Source organism: Myodes glareolus, chromosome 18 (assembly GCF_982192425.1).
Source record: "Myodes glareolus chromosome 18, mMyoGla1.1, whole genome shotgun sequence".
In the NCBI taxonomy this organism is placed as follows: Eukaryota; Metazoa; Chordata; class Mammalia; order Rodentia; family Cricetidae; genus Myodes; species Myodes glareolus.
Window position 1 is genome coordinate 45,599,271 of NC_142043.1, and position 13,275 is coordinate 45,612,545.

The following is a 13,275-nucleotide window of genomic DNA, read 5'->3' on the forward strand; positions in this document are numbered from 1 at the left end:
TTTGCCCACCTCCCATCTCTGTCTCTGTCTGTCTGTCTCTCTCTCTCCCTCTCTCCCTCTCCCTCTCCCTCTCCCTCCCCCTCCTCCCCTCTCTCTGCTTCTCTGCCTGTCTCTTCCTCCCTCTGCCTCTTCTCTTCTGCCACTCCTGTCCCTAGAGGCCCGTTTCCCTCCTCCCCTCCCTGCTTTTTCGATTCCCTTCCTCTGATAAAAAACTCCTCCATGTGAGCTCTGTTGTATTGCATCTTTCTCTTGCATGCTGCTTTTTAAATTACAACACTAAGATCAGTCCAAAAATTATATAATGCACAAGACAATACCTTTGTCGTTTAAGGCACTTCTGTTCTTAAGATAATGGTACAATGAATGCCAGGAAGGGAGAGCTTCCGGATATAGTAGGAGAAGCACACAGAAGGGATCCTAATTCTGGGCTTCATAGACGTGAAAATGACTTCATGGAAGACCTATTAAAATAATTGAGATCTAATGAAGAAAGTGTTAACCAGGAGAATGGGGAGGAGGTGGACAGGAGTAGGCAAGGAAAAAGTGTTCTAGACAGAAGAAACATATCTGAAGGCCAGAAGGGAGAGAACCCATCATACTCAGATAAGTAACAAACACTTTTTTTTTTGCTTGTTTGATTGATTTGATTTTGGCTTTTTGAGGTAAGATTTCTCTCTGTAGATCCTACTGTCTTGGAATTTGCTTTGAAGCCTCAACCCAGAGATCCCTCTGCCTCTGCCTCCCGAGTGCTGGGATTAATGCATCACATGGGCTAACAAGAACTTTGTGTGGTTTAACACAGTTCTAATGGAACATGCATGAGTTAGGAATGGGGGTTTGGTTGGTGAGAGGCTAACGAGGTAAGCAAACATGGCACCTATGGAGGGCTTGTATCCTTTCTCCCATGCTCTTGTTTCTTCATGCCAGCTGTGGAATAATCTCATCTTCAGGTGCTGTGTTGTCTTTTTTTTTTCTTTCTTTTTCAAAAACCAAATTCCCAGACAGTCTCTGTAATAATTGTGAATAGATAATAATGAAAACATTCATAATCACTTTACCAAAGCAGAATAGCTGAAGATCTTCCGCCCTTTATCATTATGCTTATTCATACAACACTGCCAGAATGTTGTCATTTGCAGACTGTTACTGTGATGTCTGCGTGTGTTGATGTACATACTCCCCCCATGTGCTTTGCATGGCCCCAAAACACTTAGGCTTGCCGAATCGTGAACTCATTTTAGACATGTACCAGCAGCACAGTAATGAGGGTCAACATTTTATATGACTGTTTGGTTTCTGGAATTATATCACATTAAACTATTAGGATTTTAATATCTGCTGTGGTTAAATGTGTCCCCTGCCAGTTTCAGCTATTGAAACTTTATTACCATGAATCTGAGGCCAGCCTGCATATATAGCAAGTACCAGACCATACAGGGATGTATAGCAGGATTTTCTTTTATCAGTTTGTTGGTTAGTATTAATTGTCAATTTGACCAAAGTACAATGCCCTGGGAAGAGATAGGCTTCTGGGCTTGCCTGTGGAGGATTGCCTTTATTATTAAATTGAAATAGGGAGAGCTGCCTACTGTAGGTGGGTTCATTCCCTCATTGGGATGTATAAACTTAACAGATTTTTTTTTTGTTATTTTATTGAAAATAGGTTTTTTCATGTAGTATATTCTGATTAGTTTCCTGTCTCCCAGCTCCTCCAGTATCCTTCTTTCTTTTCCCGCCCACCCAAATTCACACCCTTTCTTTCTCTCTCCCATTAGAATACAACAGACATCTAAAAAGATAAGAACCAAAATAGGACAAAACAAATGGGGGGAGCACCAAAAAAAAAAAACCACAAGAAGCACATGCCAACTCTAAGACACACATTTGCACACGTATAGAACCCAGAAAAACAAAATTGGAAACCATAACATCTAAGCAAAAGATCTGTAAGCCCCAGCAAAGCATATGTGGGAAAAATCTCCAATACTCTTGAATTCATTTGTGTTCACCGTCTCTGCTGGGCATGGGGCCCACCCCCAAGTGTGGTTTGTGTACCCAGTGAGACTCCATTGGGAAGCATTCCCTGTATTCTCTGCCTTAACTCCATTTCCTTCCCTTCCCCTATTCGATACTCCCATTTCTGTTGTCTTTGCCCCACCCCCACATCCCTGTACATCTATGACTATCCTTCCCACTAGTCCCTTATTCTGTACCTAACCTCTGCGGTTAAACTGATGTAACAGCTAATATCTGCGTATAATCTGATACATACCACATTTGTCTTTTCGGGTCTGGGTTTTTTTTTTTCTAGTTTCATCCATTTGGCTGTGTGGGGGTTTTGTTTGTTTATTTGTTTTGTTTTGTTTTTTAAAGCTGAGTAGTGTACTACATTTGCTTTATCCATTCATCTGCTGATGACCATCTGTTTCCAATTTTTAGCTATTATGAATAGAACAGCAGTGAACATGGTTGGGCAAGTGTCTCTTAATGTAGAGAGCCCTTTGGGTATATGCCCAAGAGTGGAACTAACACTCAAAAGGAGTAGACGATAAGAAATAATCAAACTCAGGACTGAATCAGTCAAATAGAAACAACAGCATCAATACAAAGAATCAATGATCAATAAGATTGGTAAATTCTTAATTAAAAGAGAGAGAGAGAAGGTCCAAATCACTAAAATTAGCAGCAAAAAGACTGTTTTTCTAAAAAGATAAACTAGCAGCGGTTTGTTTTGCTTTTGGTGCATCTTTCTGTTCATCTCTTTTTCAGATTGTTCCTTAGGCATAAGATAGATAGCAGTTTTGTTGTTGCTTCTGAGTCAGATATGATTCCTGCTGTGTTATATAATAGCAAGTTTTATCTTGATTGATGTTTCATTTTGGTAACTTCATCTGCTTTATATATACTTGATAAATGGGTATTAATAACATGTATGCTATATGATTTCATCTAAATCTTGGGTTCTTTTTCACTTTTTTACAACAATTTTGTGTGTATGCCATATGGGTGCCATGGCATGCATGTGGAAGTCAGAGGACAATTCCTTAGGTCTTGAGCTTGGAGGCTAGTGCCTTTACACTGAGCCATCTCCTCAGCCTTAGGCGCTTGAGGTACATCCCTTGTACCAAGTGTGTAATCCTGTCACACCATATTATTCTGTTTGTTTATAAAATTAGGCTAATTTTTGCTTTGAATATATTGTATATTTGTTTTGAGACAGGGTCTCTCTGTGTAGCCCTGCTGGACTTGCTATATAGACTGGGCTGGCCTTGAATTCAGAGAATTCACTGCTCGACTTCCTGAGTGCTGGGATTAAAGATGGTGCTACCCACACCTTGCTGATTATTGCTTTTCTTACTACTGGATTATTAAGAAGTTCAAATCAAAGTGAAGTAGCACTTGGAAAGTTTATGTAACCCTAAGTAAGTATAGTACAACATGAAGATTGCCAATGCTCTGTGTTTTCTGTTCGTAGGAGTGATACACAAGTCTTTCCTAACGGCCGAGGACTGCTTTGAGTTGGGCAAAGTGGCCTATACAGAAGCAGATTATTACCACACGGAACTGTGGATGGAGCAAGCACTAATGCAGCTGGAGGAAGGCGAGGTTTCCACCATAGACAAAGTCTCTGTTCTAGACTATTTGAGCTATGCAGTGTACCAGCAGGGAGACCTGGATAAGGCACTTTTACTCACAAAGAAGCTTCTTGAACTAGGTATGTTATTTGGCCTAATTTACGATATTTGCACACTTACCTGCTTATTGCTTGTCTTTAACCACACAGTCAGCCATGTGTCTTTCACCAGAAGTCTAGCACTTGCCCCGCCAGACGTCCTTTGTCTTCTCGCCACTTACCCTCAAAGTAAGCAGTAACTGAGTTTTCACCCAATGGTATCGCAGCAGTCACTGTGTTCCTTTGCCATTCTTTTTCCACTGGGAATTTAAAAACTGGAACAACCAGACTATAGTGGTGTACTCCTTGATTCTCCAGCACATGGGAGATAGAGGCAGGTGAATCTCTACGAATTTAAGGCTAGCCTGGTCTACATCTTGAGTTCCAGGACAGCCAGGACTACACAGTGAGACCTTCTCTCCAAAAAACAAAATAATGAATAAATAAAGAAATAGGTCAAAGCTAGATGAAGAACTCAGTTGAAAATTTACATACCATGTGGCCATAGTAATTGCTAACCATTTTCTTTTGAAGAACATTATTATTTTTTGCATTTCATATTCAAAATGTATTGATACAAGAATTTTTTAAAGTGATATATTTTATGTGTGTGAGTATTTACCTGCATGTGTGTAGGTGTATCACTAAGACCAGAAGATGGTATCACATCCCCTTGAAAGTATGTGGGTGTTGGAAACTGAACCCTGGCCCTTTTCAAGAGCAGCAGTACTCTTAACCCCTGATCCATTTCTCAGGCCTACCAGAATTCCTTGATTTCTACCCAAGATCTGCTATGTTGAAATCTTTGGAAATGGAGTCTCAGAATATATAAAATAATAAATTATGAAGAAACAACATTTAATAATTTTTTAAAATTTTTATTTATTTATTTTTTGTTTTGTTTTGTTTTGTTTTTCGAGATAGGGTTTCTCTATATAACAGCCCTGGCTGTCCTGGAACTCGCTTTGTAGACCAGGCTGCCCTTACATTCACTGAGATCCATCAGCCTCTGCCTCTCAAGTACTGTGATTTAAAAATGTGTACCTGAGTAAGATGATAGATGTTGGGGGCCAGAGATATGGCTCAGAGGTTAAGAGCACTGGCTGGTCTTCCAGAGGTCTTGAGTTCAGTTCCCAGCAACCACATGGTGGCTCACAACCATCCCTAATGAAATCTGGTGCCTACTTCTGTCATGCAGGCAGAATGCTGTATACATAATAATAAATAAATCTTAAAGATGATAGATGTTAGAAAAGCGAGACTTCTCCAAAAGATTGATCTTCTGAAAGTGAGCTTTATGATAATTGGTTTGTTTCTTAGTTAGATGAATAAATCAAGATATTAGTTCAAATAACATTTGTCTTTCTTTTGGTTTTTTATTTAGATTATACTTTGTATTCCATGTAGAAAATTTATTAATATAGAAAATAGTCAAGTTTTTTTATCATAGTATATATTCCCTCACTATACACATTTACTTTTCTCTCTTATTATATGCCATAACGTACATTGTGATCTGTTTCAAAAGAACTACAAATAATTTACAAACCGAACACTTTGATTAATGCCACAAGTGATGCCTCTACTTCCTGTTCTTTTTATTTTTATCTCTGTGATTGCTTGGATTAGTTTTCCTTACTAGAATGTAGCTAAAAATTATCACTAGTAATTTCTGGGGGCAGTTAGTGAATTTTGGCGTGTTCGAAAATTACATCTCTTCAGTTTCCTTTTTCCTTCACACTTAGAAATTTAGAGCTGATGTCTACTCAGCCATCAGATGTAAGCTTGTCTGCATCTGTCTGTGTTAAATATTAGTTATGAAGTGGGTCTGGTTTGTCTTTAACGTAGTGATTACTTTGTAGCCACAAAATGATCTTTCCCATTACTTAAAATACATAGATGAGTAAGAACTTTGTTGTTGTTTTGTTTTGTTTTCTTTTTGGTTTTTTTTGAGACAAGATTTCTCCTTGTAGCCCTAACTGTTCTGGAACTCACTCTGTAGACCAGACTGGCCTAGAACTCGAGATCTTCCTGCCTTTGCCTCCTAAGTGCTAGAATTAAAAGCATGCACCGCTATGCCCAGCTGAGTAAGACTCTAAAATGTTATTTGACACGAGATTGAACATTGTTCTGGGGCTGGTCACTAAAGTTCTCAAAGTAGAAAGAAGTAGCTGCTGCCTAAATGTTCAAAACTGCTTCTGTCGCCAGAGCTGTTTCTGTCCAGGGCAGCTCTATCCTGATTGCCTAGGGCAGTGCTAGTTACTCTTCTTTTGGTACTAATAACTTACATTAGTGCCTCCTTTCTCAAAAGTATCTTAATTAGGAAGAGAAACTTTAGATTCCTGTGTTTATGTTACAGTTTTTTGATGATTGATTGAACAACCGAAAACTTGACCATGTAAACTCTTTATTTCTCTCTAATAGATCCTGAACATCAGAGAGCTAATGGTAACTTAAGATATTTTGAGTATATAATGACTAAAGAAAAAGATACCAATAAATCTGCTTCAGGTGACCAGTCTGATCAGAAAATGACACCAAAGAAAAAAGGGATTGCTGTGGATTACCTGCCAGAGAGACAGAAGTACGAAATGCTGTGCCGTGGGGAGGGTATCAAAATGGTAAAGTGGAAAAAGTTAATTGTGTGTGTGTGAGAATGTGCATATGTTTGTGCATAGTGCTAGAGAGAGTTGGAGTTTATGTATATATAAGCCTATGTGATAAAATCAGAATGACTGCACAAAGCAGTGTGCCGTATTGCCTTACTGTGGATGAAAATGCATTAATGTGCATGTGGTACGCATTGTTTCCCAAAATGAACAGACATACATTGTTAGTGAGTTTTTAGAGTAAGTATTCCTAAGTGTAAACTCTTGAAAAAATGTTTAAATTCTTTCACTACTAAGAAATTAAAGTTAGGGTTTCTATTTAGACATTGAAGAATGTTGATAGTCTAACCACCAACTACAGATGTGTATATTGCATCATCATAAACAGAATCACGATTCCTATCAATAAGCTTTTGCTTTTATTGGGAGCTAATGAGCAATTCAAGAATAGAAAGACTTCATTAGATTCCTGTGACCGTTTTGTTCATTTCTTTTCTAATAATAATGTGTGTGTCAGACACCTTTGTATCGCTGATAAAATACCGGAGATTGACAGCTTTAAAAGGAGGAAAGATCCATTTGGGTTCAGGGGTTCCGAGACTTCAGTCTATAACCATAACACTCACTGCATCCTTTGTGCTCATGGCAAGGCAGGGCATCTTGGGGAGAGAATGTGTGGTGGAGCACAGCTGCTTACCCCACAGCAGCTCAGAAGCAGAGAGCAGCAAGGACGGATTTCCAGCATCACCTTCTGGGCACACCCCAGTGACTTTCCTAAAGATACCACCTGCCAAGCACACCACAGGCTAGTGACCAAGCTAAGAATTTAGAAACAGTTTAGATTCAAGCTCTAAGAGTACGTATCTTTTAAAGATAAGAAATCAAACTCACTGGAGGTTATTATCATATCTTATAGATTTCTAGAAGTTGCATAATAATATCAAATAATCAAATATCTAGTTAGTTTGTGAATTTCCATGGGTCTGAACTTGTTTTGAAAACAGGATCTCCTACCTCACAGACTATTGATTTGTAACTCTTTATCTTATTCATTATGGAATTTTGACCTTCTGGTTCTTCTGCATCTATGCCCACACCCAGTTAATACATTGCTAGGGAGTCAACTCAAGGCTTTGTGCATGCTAGACAAGCACTCTGTCAACTGAACTACATGCCCAGTCCTTAGTAACTTTTAAGTCAGCAAAATGGAATTCTGGCTCCATATAGTATGCTGCATGAATGTCAGCTCTGCTCATAGTTAGAGAAGCATCCCCTTTTCGAGTTGCTACATTCATCATTATAAAAGATTTATTTGATAGAAAGCCTTGAATTTGACTCTTGAAGTACATGAAGAAAAATAAATTACTTGTTATCTAACAGTTAAATGTCATATATGACATATATGTTTAAGATAAGAGCCAGAAGCTTATGACACGTGGTTGTAAAACCATCATTCAAACACCCTAGAGGCTGAGGCAAATGGTTTTGAGTTTGAAATCAGCTTGGACTGTAAGGGACCTTGCCTTTAAAACAAAGTAATAGCTTATTTCATTGCTGCATGTGCACAAACTGTTGAAAGAAACATTTATTTGCTTTGTTGTCTGTCCTGTTACCATTCTCAATAATACAAATGCCTGGTTTCTTTAAGAACTTATTTTCTCTTTTTCATAGCTACTCATTTTCGCTTTTGCTGTTAAAAATATACTATTACTGTGGCTGAAGAGATAGTTCAGTGGTTATGAGTGCTTGCTGCTCTTCCAGGGACTTGAGTATAGCTCCCAGTACCCATGTCAGGTGACTGAGAACCCCCTGTAACTCCAGGAGAGTTGACCAACATCTTCTGACTTTAATGGGCACTGCACTCACATGTGCTTACACACATATATATATATGCTAAAAGTGTACACACACACAATATTACCATAACTGCTGTTTTTACCGCAAGCTTTTAACTGTGCAATAATCAGAAAAAGTTTGTTTAGTCTTTTTATGTTTGTTTTTTTCCCCCCTTCTTGAAATTGCGGGTTTTTTTTTTTCCTGGCTGCCTCCTTGTTATTTTGGAGAAATGCTGGGTTTATTTTTTCCCCTTTTAAGTAAATATTTAAATGTTATTTGATGTTTATAATACCTATAGTTTATTTGATAAGAGAATGGTGGAAATAAGAAACATAACCTTATTTTCTTATTTGAGGCCTCCCTCTTCTCCAGAAAATAATCTTTTATATTTTTTAGTGCTAGGGATTGAACCCAGTGCCTTTCTTATGCCAGGTACCCACTCTACTACCAAGCTGCACCCCCAAATCCTAAGAATCATTAATAACATTTTAAAGATCATAAATGATTGGTTTGATGCAAAACGTCTACAGGATATTGCTGCTTTGTGTGATTTTCCAGAGACCATCTCTCTCTGTGTGTGTGTGTGTGTGTGTGTGTGTGTGTGTGTAATCATAGTTCTTGTTTTTAGCCCATAGAGGAATCGACAGTGGGTAATATTTTAATATATTTATTATTTTCTTTATATTTAGACTCCTCGGAGACAAAAAAAGCTGTTCTGCCGCTACCACGATGGAAACCGAAATCCTAAATTTATTCTGGCTCCCGCCAAACAGGAGGATGAGTGGGACAAGCCGCGTATTATTCGTTTTCATGATATTATTTCTGATGCAGAAATTGAGGTTGTCAAAGACTTAGCAAAACCAAGGGTAACTTTTTTTCTTCTCAGTTTACTGAATGTTTGTGTTAATCTTTTCTTTGCAAGGTGGCCATAACTTCAGAAGGTTTTAAGTGTTATTGCCCCAACATAGTGTTGTTAAGTTATGGTTTATGCTGGCTGTCTCAGTTTGTTATCTACATAAGTAATATGCCGTATTGCTGGGCTTTAAACAGTAAGTAATGGAAACCATAGATTCGTGTTCTTTTATAAAAAAATAGTTTTTTGCTGTATTCCTGGAAGACCTACATATTTTGTAGCCTTCAGTACCACTCAAAGCTAAACCTTTTTATACATAGTCTGTTTTTATAGGTATCTTGCTAATTTTAAAATAGTATTATGGTTTCCTAATTTTAGTTTATATATATTCTTTTAATTTTATTTTATGTATATGGGTGTTTTGTTTGCATGTGTGTCCGTGTACCATGTGCACGCTGTGCCTATGGAGGCTAGAGGGTATCAGATCTTCTGGAACATGAGTTACAGATTGTTGTGTTCTGCCGTGTGGGTGCAGGGAATCGAACCTCAGTCTTTTGCAAGAGCAACAAAGTGCTCTGAAGAACTGCTGAGCGGTCTCCCCAGCCCTTAATTTATCTTATCAAGAAAAATAGTTGAATGTGAGTTATGCCTAATTCTATACATGTAGTGTTTGACATAGAAACTTGTCTTTTGTGTGGGACTGTGGAGACCATCCCTCTGTCCTTTCTTTCCCCATCAGCTTGTTCTTTAAAACAGCACATCTAATAATAATAAAATGCAAGCTTTTGTAGAGATTATTAAATAAATTCTGGTTATTATTTTTTTCTGTTGTAATACGTAGAGGTTGATGCATTTCTATAAGGGTCAGGGTAGTAAGTTTTCGAGCTTTGACAGCTGTGTGGTCTCCGTCCAGCTGCTCAACTTCGTCTCTGGTGACTAAATCCTGTGCTCACAGTAGCATCCGGTTTTTACTTCTAAAGCTGGCGGGTCTGCTGGCTGTGTGTGTGTGCTTAGATAAACTTGAAATTTCCTTTTCTAATTTCTTAACGTATTGTTATTGATTCTCTGGGAATTGCACATCGCGCACCTTGATCACACTCACTTCCCACTCCTCCCAGTGCCCCCACCCTTGTGGCCGTACCCCCAAAAAAGAAGAAAAACAAACCACAAGTCCAATTTATGTTGTCCATATAAACTTGAAATTTTTAAAGTTTTAAAAATACATTGTAAGTACATAGGTTTAATGTGGGGCATCAGGTGCTGTCTGGGGCCATTCTCACAAGTCAGCTTCCAAGCAGAATGCCTCTTAAAATGACTCCGTATTTTCTCATTTTCTTTTGAATTCCTAATTCAGTCCTTTTCAGACTCACTTTACCAATATTTCTTGGTAGGATATTTGTTAGGAATTCACTTTTGAGATAGAAGGTCTCTAGTTGGGATTGTTTTTGGTGAATAAATTCAGCGACAACTAGTTAATTTGCTTGTCATGTCAGAATTGCCGCCCCATTTTAGAAAATCTGAGATGCTTGTCGTGGCTGTCGTCTTCCCTTAACCCCAGCTGCCCTGCTGTTCTCCTCACACAGAAAGGCTGTTTTCCTGTGTCTATTACTGAGTCATGTTATCTCTTGAAAAGATGAAGAAATGACCTTAAAACAAATTTTATTAACCTTTGTAAACATGTCTCACTGGAGTTAAATCTGAGGTTTTAGAGTAGCTGATTATTATTAATATGTCTTTTGTTTTTTCAGACAGGGATTCTCTATATAGGCCTGGCTATCCTAGAACTAGCTCTGTAGACCAGGCTGGCCTCAAACTTAGAGAGCTCCTCTTTCCTCTGCCTCCCTAGTGCTGGGATTAAAGGCATGTGCCACATCCACCCTGCACAAACAGCCATTCTTTAAGCCATAAATTGTACTTTACATTTCAGGAATTTTTCTTCTCATTATCACACTCTCTAAGTATTGAAGAATTTAATTTCCAGTCTTTTCTGTTTGTGTGGCCTGTGTTCATGCAGTGCAAAAGCAATTAAAATAATTTTTAAGAAACACACCAAAAATCTAACTGACTTTTAAGGCTCAACACAAGGTGATTGGAAGGGTATTTAGATATTTTCCTATTCACCCTCTTTTGTTTAAAGAAAAAAGAAAACGGAGAGTTCTGACTGGTTAGGGAAATGTGGTTCATTTTTTGTCTTGTAATGCAATTATTTTGATGGTTGGCTTCACAGCTGAGGCGAGCCACCATTTCAAACCCAATAACAGGAGACTTGGAGACGGTACATTACAGAATTAGCAAAAGGTAAGAGATTGTATGCTGCATATTTTTCCTCCTAAAGAGTGTCTTGAACATCCTACCGGAATTCTTACTCATTTACAGAAGTAGATCATTTCCAGTCTCCAGCTCAAGTGGCCGCCGTACACATAGAAGCATAACGCATGGAAGCATGCTTTGTGTTTCACAGGCTTCCCCTTGAACTAGAAGTTCTGTTTTATCTCTGTTCGGCCTCATGTTTCAGGAATTTTTAAGGTCAGATATTAAACACTCAGGAAATGGCCTGGTCCTTTCTTTTCAAGCCCTCTGTTGTGAAAGTGGGAAATGAAGAAGCAGCAGTCCCTTCATGTGGGGTGGAGTGCTGACGTGCCTCACTCCCTCCTGCACAGCGATTGTCCGCTTGGTCTTTCGCCTTTAATCTGTTATTGTCATTATGAAGTAATCTGTTCTTACTGGAGTTTCTCACTGCCCGAAAGTTGGCTGCGGAAAGAGCAGTTCTGCTTCCGAGCTCAGTCTTTCAAACGACTTGTGATCTCTGTTGACCTGAATGATGCAGAGAAACTGGAAGACAGTTTCATCCCGATGAAAGTTTTAAAATGATGAACTAATTTCGAATACTTTGTAAACTATATTTGAAGAACATTGAACTTATAGACCTGGGGAAGCTCCTGTGAAACCCACTGCCGCAGATCATTCCATACAGCCTTGAATGACGTTAGTTAAAAAAGCGAAAGGACAATAAATGCATTTGCAGTCAAATTCCGTCAGCCATTTTCTCCTGACTTAGAAGTGGCTGCTCTTCTGCCACCTTTCTGAACGTTTTGCTGATTCGACCCATTACCCGCCATGCAGACCAATCGGAATCCTTCCAATCACCTGTGGCTTGGCAAAACAAAAAAAGTGAACAAAGCCCAATGGCCTGCTGGAGTGTAAGCCTTTGTCCTTTCTCTTTTTTCTTTTCGTAGCTGAGCCGAGCTACAGTACATGACCCTGAGACGGGGAAATTGACCACAGCACAGTACAGAGTATCTAAGAGGTAAGGGAGCAATGGAGAGAACTTGAGGCATATTTGGAGTGTTCTTTTTTGAGAATCTAATTTCGACAAAATATATGATATTGTTTCTGAGATGTAGATGTCAGGGGAAGGTTTTGAAGTCTGTGCTTGATTTTCATAATGGACCAATAAGCAGATAGATCCAGGCAGTTTCAGGCAGTTTCCAGATCGTTGATAAGTATAAAATGCCCAGTAAGGCTCCAGCAATGCTGATATGGAAAGTGTCTTATGGTGAAAAAATTCTCTAAAGGCTCTCTGCACAGTGCAAGGCCCAAGGCAGCAAACTCTGCTGTAGTTAATCTGGTCACCATTAACTGTAAAAGAAATGCCTAGAAGGACAGTGAGGCTCCTACAAGTCAGCTTTCAATTCCTTCCGTTCAGCAACAGTTAGAAGTAACAGTTAAGGATCACGGTACAGATTAAACTGTACCATGTACTAAGGCCAAGTAAGGTTAGTACAGCAGTGACTCACCTATGTGATAATGGCTTCTCAGATTAGAAAATGAAAGCAGAAATGTCATTACTCTTGATTCTGCTGCATTCTAACCCTAAGTAAAGTTTTTCTACAGATACAAAAGTTATAGAAATAAATATAAGCTCTGCCCCGTCTCACTATAAACATTGAAATATATTTGAGAGTAATTGCTTAGATTAACATGTATTAATAATAGTTGAAATAACTCAATCTGAAGCTACTTTTTAAATTTGTTAAAGCTTGATTGATTGATTGATTGCTATTATGTGTGTTGTGCCCGTGTGCACACATGCCAGAGTGGACATGTAGAAATCAGAGCTTCTCTGAATTTGTGAGTTGGTTCTCTCTCCAGTTGGTGAAGCATGGTCTTTCTTGCTGTGTCTGCCATGCTGTTTACTCAGGACTGACTGACTCCTGATCTTCCGGGTAATTGAGACTTCTTTCTTTACCTCCCATCTTTGCATAGGAGGGCAGGAATTACAGACTTACTTTTATTCATTCATT

General features: G+C 38.7%; 1 protein-coding gene across 2 annotated transcripts in view; it reads left to right on the forward strand.

Moving 5' to 3' along the window:
• Positions 1 to 13,275, forward strand: part of P4ha1 (prolyl 4-hydroxylase subunit alpha 1) — a 53,161-nt gene that overhangs the window by 24,276 nt on the left and 15,610 nt on the right. The window contains exons 6-9 of one of the 2 annotated variants that reach the window (XM_048451745.3): positions 3,476 to 3,715; positions 6,098 to 6,294; positions 8,808 to 8,984; positions 11,199 to 11,269. In XM_048451745.3, coding sequence (XP_048307702.3) covers positions 3,476 to 3,715; positions 6,098 to 6,294; positions 8,808 to 8,984; positions 11,199 to 11,269 — 685 coding nt within the window. Of the gene's footprint in view, positions 1 to 3,475; positions 3,716 to 6,097; positions 6,295 to 8,807; positions 8,985 to 11,198; positions 11,270 to 12,207; positions 12,279 to 13,275 lie in introns of both variants that reach the window. The other variant, XM_048451744.3, reaches the window with a different exon arrangement.